Source organism: Calypte anna, chromosome 1, assembly GCF_003957555.1.
Source record: "Calypte anna isolate BGI_N300 chromosome 1, bCalAnn1_v1.p, whole genome shotgun sequence".
NCBI classification, from domain to species: Eukaryota; Metazoa; Chordata; class Aves; order Apodiformes; family Trochilidae; genus Calypte; species Calypte anna.
The window spans coordinates 103,698,817-103,712,568 of NC_044244.1; the positions used below are offsets into that span (position 1 = coordinate 103,698,817).

Below are 13,752 nucleotides of genomic sequence, written 5' to 3' on the forward strand. Positions count from 1 at the left end.
TAAGCAATAGTCCTTGCTTTAAAAAAAGCAAACAAACAAACAAAAAAACCCAGAGATAGTACAGAAAGGCAGAAGGACTAAAGCAACTCAAGCCATGCCCTTTTGTTTCATGGCATGAAATCAGCATTTTCTTTTTGAATTGTCACACACTGGTACAAGGTTATCACACTAGCACAGCATGGAGACAAAACAAAATTAGATCCACAATATGTTCTTAAGATATAAGTGAGGGGGTAATAAGTTTTTACATTCAAATATGAAACCAGACATTGTGATTTCATCTGCAGGACAAGCTTTTTCTTTTTAAAAAATCTGAATGGATCAGTGTGCAGCAGAGATGAACAATGCTGGACTGCCCCACTGTATTTCAGTATCATTGCAGGAGGACAAAAGACATGTGACAGCTGATGCTTTCTATATCAGTCCAGAAAGAACAAGGACATTTTTAATAATGTCATCTCAGCTTTATTAAAAATACTTTATAAGTGAGAAACTCTTTGTGCATGTATTACACAAAAATTATCCCTCATGACAGATGGACAAAATGGTCCAACAGCAGCCCCTTTGACCTTCCCAGCAACCAATTTTTGAAGTTGTTTTAACTTTTTTAACAGGCTCTGGAGAGAACCTCTTTAAGAATGAAAAAAAGGGCAATGGGGCAAAAGAGGGAAAACAGAAAAGGAAGGTCCCTACTGACACAACTGTCCAGCATGTGCCTGCACCTCAGTTCTTCAGACAACCACCCACCACAGTGGTTCCCCAAGTACAAGACTTACTTCCTGGCAGTACTGGAGAATCCCTTCCTTTGTCCCGATGCAAGTCTTGGAGCCAGAGGGGTCTGATTCCCACTTCCCATTCTGCACGTTCATGTGCATGTTGAGTTTCCCACAGAACATGGCAATTTGAGGCTCTGCCAGCAACCCAGCATTTCCATCAGCAGGCACCTAAAAAATAAATTAAAAAAAATAAATTAAAAAAAAGGTTTTAATTTCACATCTGACATTTCAGTGCATCCCAAGCAAAAACAGCTCAAGAAAGTCTAGAAAGACTTTCTAGACTCTAGAAAGTCTAGAAAGTCAAGAAAGTCAAGAAAGTCAAGAAAGTCAAGAAAGTCATCTAAGGCTTTCCCACCCACGGCAGCAGAGGCTAAAATAATTTCATTCAGGCAGACTTGAAAAATGTAAACACAACCTTCATGGAAATCCAGAACACAATGGTGTAACACAGAGTTAAAGCTGTAACCAAACTGTTTTGTGGCCCTTCTTAGCAACTTGAGCTAAACACAGAATAAATGAGGATACTTGAAGAACCAATACAGAAATTTAATTTTCCAAACATACTTTGTGTATGGGGAGGGAGTTTACTAACATAACAATTAACAAAAAAACCCACCAAGTTTTGCCCAAGAGTTTCCTACAAAAAAAAAATCCCACAATATATCTTTTTCCAGGAGTAGCTAATTTAGAAGTTGAGCATACAGGCTATACCTTAACATGCCTTTTAAAGACAGTGGGTTATAAAAGCGGTGACTTCCACCTAAACTTTGTTTCAACTGAACCTTAAAATGCAGTAGGCTGGCATGGTGTCCAAACAGGACTGCTAAAGTTCTAACACCAAAGTATAACCAAATACCACCTACCCAAACAAGCACCAGAATACCCAGCCTGAGACAGACCCCCCCAAAGCACTCGCCCCCACCTCCTGCAGCCAAGCTGCCCACAATGCCCCAACCTCCCCCCTCAAAACCTCTTCCTCCCAGGAGCTGCTTGGATATAGAGCCAAGCACCAGAGCTGCCCTCAACAGTTTTCCAATTAATTGCAATTCTGGAACACCTGGGAGTTTTCTACCTGCATTTAGAAACTAACTTCATCCTCCTCCCCCTCACAAGCCTCAACACTGGTTTAAATCCCTCCTGTGGGACCATGGCATTAAGGAAATCAAGAGCTCTTTCTTTCAGCCCTCTGGTGTAGCCAATCTCAGAAGGTATAAGCTGCAAGTACTGGCTTCAGTTTTGTTATCTGAGAAATGATGTAACGAAAGATCTTTTGGGTTGGGTTCCTCTTTGGGTTGGGTTCCTCAATAGAGATGCCAAAGGCTCTAACCACTGCCTCCTGGGCTCCAAAGGCACGCTGTCACAGTCAAGGTACAGCAGACTACATAAACAAATTTAGTATCTATTTTAAATGTACAATATTTTAGTTAGAAGGCTTCTCAGGAAGGAAATTAAAAACATTTTAAAAATTCACAAAAAACTGAAGCTGAATTACTGTCTTACAGGAGGTATGCACCTTACTTCTGCAACACTTTGTTTGAACAAATGCAAAAAACCTTCATTAATTCCAGAGGTGCTGAATTGATGGTTCAGGTGGCTCTTTAGCCATTTAAATGCTAAAATAGCTAAGGAGTTGGGAAATGGCAAGCCTAGTGATACATCATCTACTTCTCAATTATTCAGGACAGCCTTCTCAAATACCTGAAAGGGTTTCATTGCCCTGTTTCATGGCAACATTCACCAGGCTGCCACCTCTGCATGCAGAGCTGCTGTTAGCACATGCTGGGGTAGAAGTATCTTTAGACTTGATGAGACCATCCTTAGATTAGATTTTAGGACCAATTTGTTCTCTAAAAGGGTTGCTGGGCACTGGAACAGATTGCCCAGGGCAGTCATGGACTTGGCAGTGCTGGGTTAACCATTGGATTTGATGGATTTTATACATATATTCACACCAAGAAATGCTGCAGGAGTCAATGTCTAACTACCTTAACACATGAGATTTAGCATTGTAAGTTAAAAAGCCACAAATACAAGTAGTTAATTTATTTATATTTTTTGAAGTAAAGGACAGAAAACTTATTTTCCTGCCTTCTTTAAGATGAAAACACATTACAACAATATAGCTAAAAAAAACCTAACAAAAACCGACCAAACAAACAACAAAAAAAAGCAAACCCTTCTATCATCAGATTCCTTTAGATTCCTTTCACTATTTCATTTTATCTTCTCCTGTGGAATGAGTAAGCTCTGTATGACTTAACAGGCAACCATCACTGTCCTTTGACTGAGTAATTAGAGAAATTTCCAATAACTGGGATGACACCTTGTCTGGCTTACACCTTGATCAGTGAAACAATCACAAGCTTACTCCTTCTAGCATCTTTGGAAGCTCCAAAGAGCATCTCAAATGTGACACATTTATAAAAAAATATTAGCAAAAAATCTTCCAAATTCATGATTTCTCTTTTCTTCATAGATGCAACATAACCTTATCAAAATTCCGATAAAAATAGAAGCGAGCCATTCCACAGGTGACACGTGAACTCTATTCGCAGTCAACTTCTCCAGCTGGGATCTCTATTAAATTAATAAAGCACACAGCAGTCACATTGTGGCACTTTGGGTTTTTTTTTTCACTCAAAATTGTGAGTAGCAAATTTGTGAAGACTGTGCCTTGTGGCTTGATAATAGGGAGCTTTCTGGTATAATTTTTCTTAGTTAAGAAGGTAGCTAAAGCTGGGGAAAAAGAAACATGTCCCTTTATTTGGAGTTCTACCAATTTAACCTGTAACAACATAACACCTATGGCTTTCTACTTAAAATCTCATTCCCTTCATAAACAACATGACATCTCCCAGCTTATTGAAATTACCAGAGCGATTCATGTCCACATTTAGCTTTCTATCTTTTGATCTGACAGGACCATACCAACAAACTGCTCAGCACAGCAGTTGATTAGAATAGGTGAATGTTTCTCATCATAGAGAAATACCAGAGATAGGAATATAGAATGTAAATAGAACTAAAGCAACATGAGCATGAATAATTCAAACACCCAGCTTCCCAAGCTGAGCTCTGTTAAGAGTGTCCTTAAAGCAAGGATAGCAGGTTAATGGATTTGTCTGTTACGTTTCTGGGTAGAGATGCAACACTGAGCTTCCAGATTAACTTTTTGTAAACAATCAAGAGTAGAAATAACACCCACTAAAACATTTTAGATTGTGGTGGGAGGGAGGAAGGGCACAATTTTTAATATCAGAAAGCAAGTGCCTCTTGCCACTGCGTAGCCCTGGTGTTTAAACAGAAAGTGAAAGCTTCTTTCCTTTAGTAATAAGTAGCAATTTTTATACATTGCATTTTCAGCATGGTACCTGTGAAACTTGCAGTGATGCTGTAAAGATTTCACAGGAGAACTGACTCATTGTTGACACAGCCTTTGTGCTGTCTCCCTGCTCTTTCTATACAATGTGCCTCTAATCCGAGATTTTTGCCATCCAATATTTCATTTCTGAAGAAAATAAGAAGCTGATCTGCTGTAACACTTTTCCTCATTGAAAATTGGCAGCACTGTGCTTATCAAGAAATCCCTGTTGCTGCACAGTCCGCAGGAACAGCCAACGCTGATGGATTCACAAGTCTAGGAGAATTTTTTGATGTGAGAGCAAAGGAGTTGTTGTCAAATCTGACCTTGGCCTTACCTATCCTAGATTTAAAGCTTCTGCTGGGTCTTCTGACAACACCTTAGCAAGATACTCCTATTAAAAAATGCATGACTAAAATATTTCCCTTCACTCCATTTTGCAAGCATATGTTTCACACGAATGTTACTTCCATTTTCCAAAGAGTGAACGTCACACAGTGACTGACAGCAATTTCTAACATGAAAAAAAGAAATACCTGTAACTTTTCAGAATATTTGCCTTAAACCTGCAGCTATTGAATTAAACTATATATTGCACTATACTCTTCTACATACTGTTAAACTCTGCAATCATATGGACTACTACAAAATTCACAGGAAAAAACTGAAATTCATGAAGTTAAAAATCCACTCTGAATCCAAAATAACACATTATGCTAAGCAACAAAGCATTAATAAGAATAATTCTGATGCCACATTTTCTGGTTTCTTCCCCATTTCCCTGTGCAGCCCTCCATGGTAAGCCTACATAACATGGAGTCTTATGTTAATTTTGCCAAACAGCGTGAGTAGGAGAGAAAAACTTGGTAGCCAGATGTTTTACACTGCTTGTCTTGCCAGTGCCCCACCACTCAATACAAGAGCATTCCCAAGGCACCCACCGAAAATGGTGCCTGGAAGATATCAGTCTTTAAAAGCCTTGATTTTCTGGAGATCTATTTTAACCCAGGGCACATTCCTAAATTAAAAATAGTAAATTCAAGGAATTGTTTCAAGAAAGAATTGTTGCCATTTAGTTTTATAAGGCTGATGGATATGAGAAGAGAAAAACACGGACACAAGAAGCCTCTCAGGCTCCTTTCTTCTGAACTGATGAAGGTCTCCGACACCCACTGTCTGCACCACCCCTCTCTAACCTGGGGTCTCTTCCACCTACACAAATCCCAGCTTTATAAAAACTTTAGCAGCTCCATATGTTTAATACTTCATTATGACACATAAACCTAAGATGGTAAGGCCTGCATGCCAATTTCCAACCTTCCATTGTAATTCTGTGTGTATATCACATGTGTTCAGCATGGCATCTATTGGAAGGAAAAAGTACAAAAATCAGCAAGCAAGGGGGATTCTCACAAAATTACTGCGTATCATTTAATTTCTTGTGCAAACATCCAGAAATATTCCCCTTCAATATGCTCATGTGCCTGTCTCATGGGTTTACACAAATCTTCCACCTTCAGCTCTTCTGGCAGCCAGTGCCATGCACAGACTTTTGCCCCCCCCAAAGCTAACAGTTCAGAAGAGTAAATATTGACAACATTTTCAGCTGATGTACTTCCAGTATCCCTAGGCTATGCTGCCATTTGATGACTAAGCTTTACTCAATACCACAACTATATTTTCACTGGGACAGTGCTAGAAAAGCTTTCCAGGGAATGAAAAGTGTGCCAGAAACTGCTGGTGAGTGTTATTTGCTGTATGCTGGTGAGTATATCTTGAGATACACAGGTTAAGAGACTAAAAATTTCGCTTAGGTATTACAGATTGCACCGAGATAAAGAAACAACTTTCTCTACAGATCTCTCCCTTCTCACTAGGTTTGTCTTGAAGACCTCAAACATCAACAGACTTTGTGAGAAAATACAGTTTTGGTTTCTTTCCAGGGAGCTGCATCATGATGATGATTCACTACCAAAGCAAAAACTGTTAAGATTAAATTTAGCCAAGAGAATTACTAATTTCAAGAGAGGTCTCTATATAATGAACTGTTATTGACTTTAAGAGAGAAATCCAACAGCAGTTCTATCCACAAAGGGGACTGAACTGCAGTATTTCAAGTGGGGCAAAAGTAGCACTTTTAAAACATACCTTGATGAAAAGCTACTCCAAGAAAAAGGCAGGAGAGTGAAATGACAGTAGAACTAGATGCAGTGTTCAGTAATTTGTGCCAGTGCCACGCTGTCATAACATTTTAAACACATGAATTCATGAATTAGTGGTCACGTCAAAGGTATATCCAGATAGAGTAAGTGAGTTGGTGAAGAATTTTACCTATAATTCAAGCTTTCCGCCCAGCCAATGGTTTAATTAATTTGCATTCATTCTCCGCCAGGAAAAATTATCTGCATTATAATGCAGTTAATAATCCAGAGCACAGATCTGCACAGATAAGCAGCTTCTGTACAGTAATGCTGAATAACAAAGCCACAGTCCAGTTTGTTATAGTAATGCCTGTAGTGGCAAATCTCTCCTTCACTAATCCTAAAGCTCTTGGGAAGATTAGTCTCCCAAAGAATAACTCATGCAACACAAATTACATTAACAGCAACTATTTACTTTATTAGTATTCTGGAAGAGTAAAAACTCCAAGCATATTAATGAAACTGTAATCACGTATTATTTTGTCTACTTTGCATATAACCTCGAAGAAATAGCATGTGCTTTTTACCCTGCCTCTTGGCAAATCATTAAATAACTGTTAGACCAATTAGCATGCCATCTTAAGCTAAGTGGAAAAGTTATGCCTAGGTTTTCACAGTATATTCAGTTTTCAAAGACCTAATAGAACACCACTCATCACATCAGCGGGATCAGAGATCACTTTCTAGAATGGGAATCACCTAATTTTTAAAATGGCAAATACAGGAATGTGAAAAATATTACACTATTCAGACCTCTTTGTAAATACATTCATGTGTCACAAGATATTCAATAACCAGCCTAATATTTTAGATATAGCAAACAAAAATCATTAAGCTATTATACATTTTTAATTACTAACTTTCAAAAGCGTGGTAAGGGTGCAGTTCTGAAAGAAAGGACGCATGACAGAGGTAATGACAACAGGTTATCCCTGAAAGAGTTTCAGCTTTTCAGAGGCCTGACTTCCAGTGACCAGACTCATTTCAACTCCACTTTTATGTGTCTTCCTGAATGCTCCCCCCTCCTACGCTTCCTTTTCGTGAGCAGCTAAATCCTGAGGTGCTTAAAATATTACTTGACAGTAAAGAAATTTAAACTTTCAAGTATTAGGTTTTCAGTATATTGTCTAGTCTCAGTGAGAAAGTACAGTAAGAACTCCTTTCTTTGAGTAAGGATATTTAAAAGAAAAAAAGAAAAGGGGGAAAAAAAAGAAGAAAATCCCATCAACACTGAGGACTGGGATCAGAAAACAACACTGTAAGAGGAAGCCCATTGGGTATATAACTGCTTAAAAATCATTACTAATTTGGATAAGGAAAGAAGAGGGGCATAATCCAGCTGTTTTCTCATCAGATTGTGTAAAAGAAGTATTTACAAACCTAATCAAATTAGTATAAAACAAGGTGATTCCCAGCAAGCCACATGAATGACATGTAATGAGTGGAGCTTGTCTTTGAAAATAGGTGTTTCATGGTATTTTTGTTTGTTTTGAGAGGAAAACAGTCATTCGATGTATTTATTTGATGTCAATACAAAAAAATATAAAAAAAGACCTCACATAAGCATTAAAAGACTAAGACAAAGGGACACTTTTTCCTTCCCATGTTGAGACATAGTACAGAGATGCCTCTGCTTTCCCCTCTTCCAGCCCTGCTACTTTAACACATCTATTTGAGGAGAGGTGCACAGGATCTCCAGTACCTCTGCGCACTCCTCATCCACACGGCATGCTGGATGCCATTTGTACAATAAAGATTTTGGTAGCAGAATACAGAGGACTGAAACAAGTTTATTTAATTTAAAAAAAATGAAAAAGGGAACTCTTTACCTTAGTGTAAAAAATAAATTAAAAAAAAAATTAAAAGAGAAAAAATGCTTGGAGTTTTTTATCTCGTTACCCTATCACCTTAACACCAAAAGGCCTTTGTTGACCAAACATTATTATTTAAGATAGAAAGACTAGCCCTTTCCTCTGCCACTTTCTCTGCCATTTCTTTCTGCAGTAACAAAAGTAACTAGTGTATTTGTTAACAGTTCTTCACAATACCTGTCTCAACAACAAGTGTTGGCTTTGTTCACAGCTAAGGTTGTACTAAGACAACAGGCTGCAAGGTTTTATCCTCAAGAGGTATTCCATCAAGAGACCCAAGTAACACAACTTCACTCCAGATAGCTCTGCTATTAACTTATAATTAAGAACTACAACATAATATGAAAATAAGCATCATACTTTTTATGTGGTCGCATTAAACATCAGAAAACATTCCCTAGAGGTCCCTAAAATGTCTTCTACGATTTAGGTTGTTTTATTTGGCAAACACTAACCTGAAGCCACTTTCATAATCCTTCAAAGTGTATTTAATTTGTATTAATTGCCTCATTTGCCATTACTTTCAAGGAGAAGACATTCAATAACAACCTCCATATCTACAGCTTACTCAAGAACAACAAATGTTCTCCTTATTTTAGAAGACAAATAATTTCTCCCTGCTTTCTGTTTTTAATCCTAACACCACTTCCAGCCCTTCAACCAAGAAGTCGATGACTACAGTTTTAAGGTTTAACAAGTTCAGCTGACTACGAAAACTGAAAGGGTGTCCAAATATTGTGAAGAATCAAGTGAACTCAAGTAACACACTATCTACCCTTCCAACCCATGTCTGTGTTTCCTCCAAACTTTTATACCCACTGAGGCTGAAGTCTGAGGTTTCTCATTGACTAAAGTGGAACCAATATGCATGCAAAACAATTCGCTTCCTCTACGACTATTAATAAGAGCAATTCTCTTTGAAGTGGGGCTGCTCATAGCTTTTTTTTTTCTTTAAAGAACAGGAGTAAAAATAATTAGTGTAAAAGGACTCCTTGCTTGGCATTACATGTTTGGTGAGCAAAACATAAGAAAGCCTTCTTGTCAGTTACCACTGAATTATGTCTGGCCTGCTGCACTCTACTACTGAGGATCACTGCTCAGTTCCAAAAGTCTACAAAATTAAAGTGGGCAAATGCCATGCTAATGGAGGCTTCTGCAACCTGACACAAATTTGTGACTTCTTGTCTGTTGGTCAACCATCAACTTTACAGCACAGTGTAGTGTAACAAGGCAACCAGGTGCCCCTAATTGCCAGGGAGTGGGCATGAGCTTGTGTCAAGCCCACCTGTGCCTGATTAGGGCGGGCCCCCACTGCGCATGAGCAGGACCAGGGGGCCAATAAAAGGTGAGGCCTGAAGCATAGGCTCAGCTCAGTCCCAAGCTAGCCAGCAGAGAGGCCAGTTGCTCTTGGAGTAGCAGCACTGATCTGGGCTAGTCAACTCTGAGGGCCATAGGCTTCGAGCATTGCTCGTGAGTCTCTGCTGGAACACCTGGTTGGACCTTGAAGCGCCGTTCCCTAAAAGAGGTTCGTCTTGCTACAGCACAGTGTAACAGAATGCAGACTGCCGAACTTCTACTGAGGCCATAAAAAGCCACAGTTCTCCTCCAAGTTTTTTAGGTATCTATGCAGAGCACAACTTCTTTTAAGTCTTTTTGCATTTAAAAACCTGCTCATGTAAGTAAGTAACAAAAAAAATCTCTTCTGTTCTTATAAACATAATCAGGAGAAAAAAATGATGACTGTCAAAACCAAGGACAACTTCTCCCAGCTTCTCCATAGACAAAGACACTGTCATGAGAGGTTGTCAAAATTAACACGAATAATTTAGAAACACTGTTTTATTGTATAATGTCAATGCAAAAAGAGTAGCAGCAATTACTGTTATCATCTTCCTAGAGAAATAGGTCAAAAACATTTTACTGAGATAGCTCAGTACAACTGCTCAATAAAGTTGCTCCCTCCTGAAAGACAAAGGTTTCTGGCACACAGTACCAAAAAGAGTCACTTCCCTAAACTACAGAAAGCCCTGGGAAGACCCACATCTCCTTCACAAAAAGCCACCAGCTTTGGAGAAGCTCCAGCACATGGTGAAGTAAGAGGCACCGGAAATTTGGCCGAGAAACAGATTCCATCAAAAAGCTCCTGGAAAATGAGCTATGTTTATTTGCCTTGCCTATAACCTATTTAATCCAAGTGTAAATATTTATTTGCAGTCCCTCTGGCCTGCTTCAGAAATAGCGATGCCAAAAAAGCATCACAACAGTGCACTGCCCACTTCTCCGCAGCACTTCAAGGATCTGCTCCTCCACAAATATATTAAAACCAAGTCTGTCTCTAAGGCTGCAGAGGAAGCAATAGTTTTCTCAAAGCTATCTTCTGGCAGCCAACCACTCTCCTCACCCACACCCTTCACAAATCCTGAGGCATATATTGTATTTATTCCATATGTGTTAGCTTTAACACTTCCCTCCGGTCACATTCCAAGTACCAGTAGGGTGCTATCTGAAATCAGGCCAAGGCATCTGTCTACTCTGAAATTAAAATAATTCCCAGCAAGTAAGATAAAGTAGATTTTTTGGCCAGCTACAGGAGTATAGAAAAAAAGATTTGTTACATTCTGTGAAGATGAGGGAAACCTTTTGCCTACGTACAGTGTTAAGTACAGTGTCAAGGATTTCTCACCCACCTCACCATGAACCCCCTTACCAGCAACACTGATACTTTCAATAAAAAAAAATAAACCCCACACTACCTTAACTTCTACTAACTTTTGGTCACCAGCACTGAAAGTGACTTGATACACATGAGGACCTGCAGGAGGATGCAGACCTGACCAGGTCTCTTATGGACTCTTAAGAGTACACCACTGAATTTATGGATTTTGCAGTTAGCAAGTATTTTAACAGCAACTGAAAACCCTCATGCACACAAGGTCTCCCCAGCCCAAAGGGACCTCTGTTGGTTTAGTCACATTTTATTATAAAAACTTCTGGTTTGCCAGGAAAAGACATAGTGACAACCGGGCTGACCTAAATTATCCAGGACTGGAAAGACTTTCATGAAGCATAAAATCAAGTGCATCACTATTTAAAAACTTAAAAGGGAAAAAATCCAGATTTTAGAAGCTGAATAAAAAGCGCATTAGTATGTTGGAAGAAAAAATTTTAAAAAGGCAATCACACTTCCAAGCTGCTCATTTAGAATGTGAAATAGTCTTTGGTCAGTTCTACGGCTACACTGTAACAGCAGTGGGGTAAACAAGAAAAAAACAACCAAAAAAACTACCCATTCCTTTCAGAATTAAATTTACTCTACCTCATCTGGAAAGAAAGAAGTGGGCAGGAGAAAGAACTCAGCCACACCACAATCCAGCAGACAGACAAATCTAAGGACAGAAGTGTTTAATGATACCATTAAATTTAACAAATGTTACAATTTCTTTTGGTATATCTAGTTGGGTAGAAATAATATGATACTGCATCTAAAACTCATTACCCAAGGGCCTGTCATTACCTCAAAAGAAACAATTATCTGTTTTACAGAACTGGATTACAGTTTTGCTCTGAAACACATTCATTGTAAACCATCTATTTCCAACGTTTTTCTGTTTGGATGATCAGAGCCACCATCACTTATTTAATCTTAAATAGATACATGAAACTTTAAAAAAAAAAAAAAAAAAAAAAAAAAAGGCACATTTCAAGGCAAGACATTGGACTACAGAACTATTACAGGCACTGTAATAACTTCTGGGTGCTCGTTGTTCCATGAAGCTGACTCCTGCAAAACTGAAATTACAAGGTGAGAGCAAGTATACAAAAATAAGATCTACTTTTCATTTATATTAAGTCACCTTTTTCTTGGAAAAGGGTGTTTTATAATGGTGTAAATTCTATTTTAAACCTATTTCAATAGATGCATATATGGAAATGATGTGAAAAGGAAAATTACTACAAGCGGAGCCAGACTCCACACCATGAATTTAAATCATATCTGTCAGGTCAAGAATTGAGGCACGATCCTAGTTCAACAAATCTGACAAACAAGTTAACATCTGAGCAATGTCAGTTTCTTAAATGAACCATATAGCTGAAACATCAGTGCTCTGTAATTTATTGACTTCTTTTTAAACAGAATAGCAGTCTTCAGCAATTCATTTGAAGTAGCTGGTGACTTTAAGATAGTGTCACATCTCATTCATCGCATTTCTAGCACCTCATTCACTTAAGCATCTTCTGAGAGCATTCTGTATAGTATCTTTGCTCCTTTCTTATCTCATTTTTTTCAACTTTTCCTGGTAAAGCTGGTCTACAAAAAGGATATTTTGTGAGGAGATGCTATTCTATTTGAGGGATGCTTAGATTTTGCCTCTTTTCCATAAAATTTATAGGGAGGGAGGAAGGAAGGGAGGGAGGAAGGGAAGCAAGGGAGGGAGGAAGGGAAGCAAGGGAGGGAGGAAGGGAAGCAAGGGAGGGAGGAAGGGAAGCAAGGGAAGCAAGGGAAGCAAGGGAAGCAAGGGAAGCAAGGGAAGCAAGGGAAGCAAGGGAAGCAAGGGAAGCAAGGGAAGCAAGGGAAGCAAGGGAAGCAAGGGAAGCAAGGGAAGCAAGGGAAGCAAGGGAAGCAAGGGAAGCAAGGGAAGCAAGGGAAGCAAGGGAAGCAAGGAAAGCAAGGGAAGCAAGGGAAGCAAGGGAAGCAAGGGAAGCAAGGAAAGCAAGGAAAGCAAGGAAAGCAACAGTTTATTTATATTACCTATTCAGCACCATTTTAATTCTTTTTTAGATACTACATGGGATGTTCAGATGGACAAATCACAGAATCATAGAATGGCTAGAGTTGGAATGGACCTTAAAGATCATCCAGTTCCAATCCCCCTGCATAGGCAGGGACACTTTCCACTAGATCAGGTTGCTCAAGGTCCCATCCAGCCTGGCCCTGAACACTTCCAGGGAGGGGACAACCAAAACTTCCTTGGGCAACCTGTGCCAGTGTCTTGTCTCAGCACCCTCAAATTAAAGAATTTCTTCCTAATGTCTAACCTAAATTTCCCCTCTTTTTAATCTCCCCCTCCTTTTAAACCATTTCCCCTTGTCCTGTCACTACAGGCCTGTGCAAAATGCCCTATCCCAGCCTTCTTGTAGACCCTCTTCAGATACTGGAAGGCAATCTCAGAGCCTCCGTTTCTCCAGGCTGAAGTAAGTATTCAAGGCATCTGAGTTTTCCTGAAACAAACTTCTCTGAAAAAAAAATTGGAAAATAATATAATAATAATAATAATAATAATAATAATAATAATAATAATAATAATAATATAGCTTTCTTATCAAAGAAAGGCAACATTGAACAACGGCATTAAGTTCTTGAAACCTACAGAATTAGTATGGCAGTGGAGGAAATAAGCAGTGCCCTTTGCAAGGTCCTCCAAGAAGGAACAGAAGCTGCAACCTGTGTTGCAGCCTGACCGAATAAACCTTTACATATCTGATCAGAAATTTGCCACAGCCAGAAGAGCTGCAATTTTGGTTGTAAAACAGAGCTTCCACTC

The 13,752-nt window shown here is 39.0% G+C and overlaps 1 protein-coding gene across 2 annotated transcripts in view; it reads right to left on the reverse strand.

Annotated features, from left to right (window-relative positions):
- APP (amyloid beta precursor protein) overlaps positions 1–13,752 on the reverse strand; it is a 212,113-nt gene that overhangs the window by 167,158 nt on the left and 31,203 nt on the right. For both annotated transcript variants that reach the window (XM_030447545.1, XM_030447476.1), the window contains exon 2: positions 777–944. In XM_030447545.1, coding sequence (XP_030303405.1) covers positions 777–944 — 168 coding nt within the window. The remainder of the gene's footprint in view (positions 1–776; positions 945–13,752) is intronic.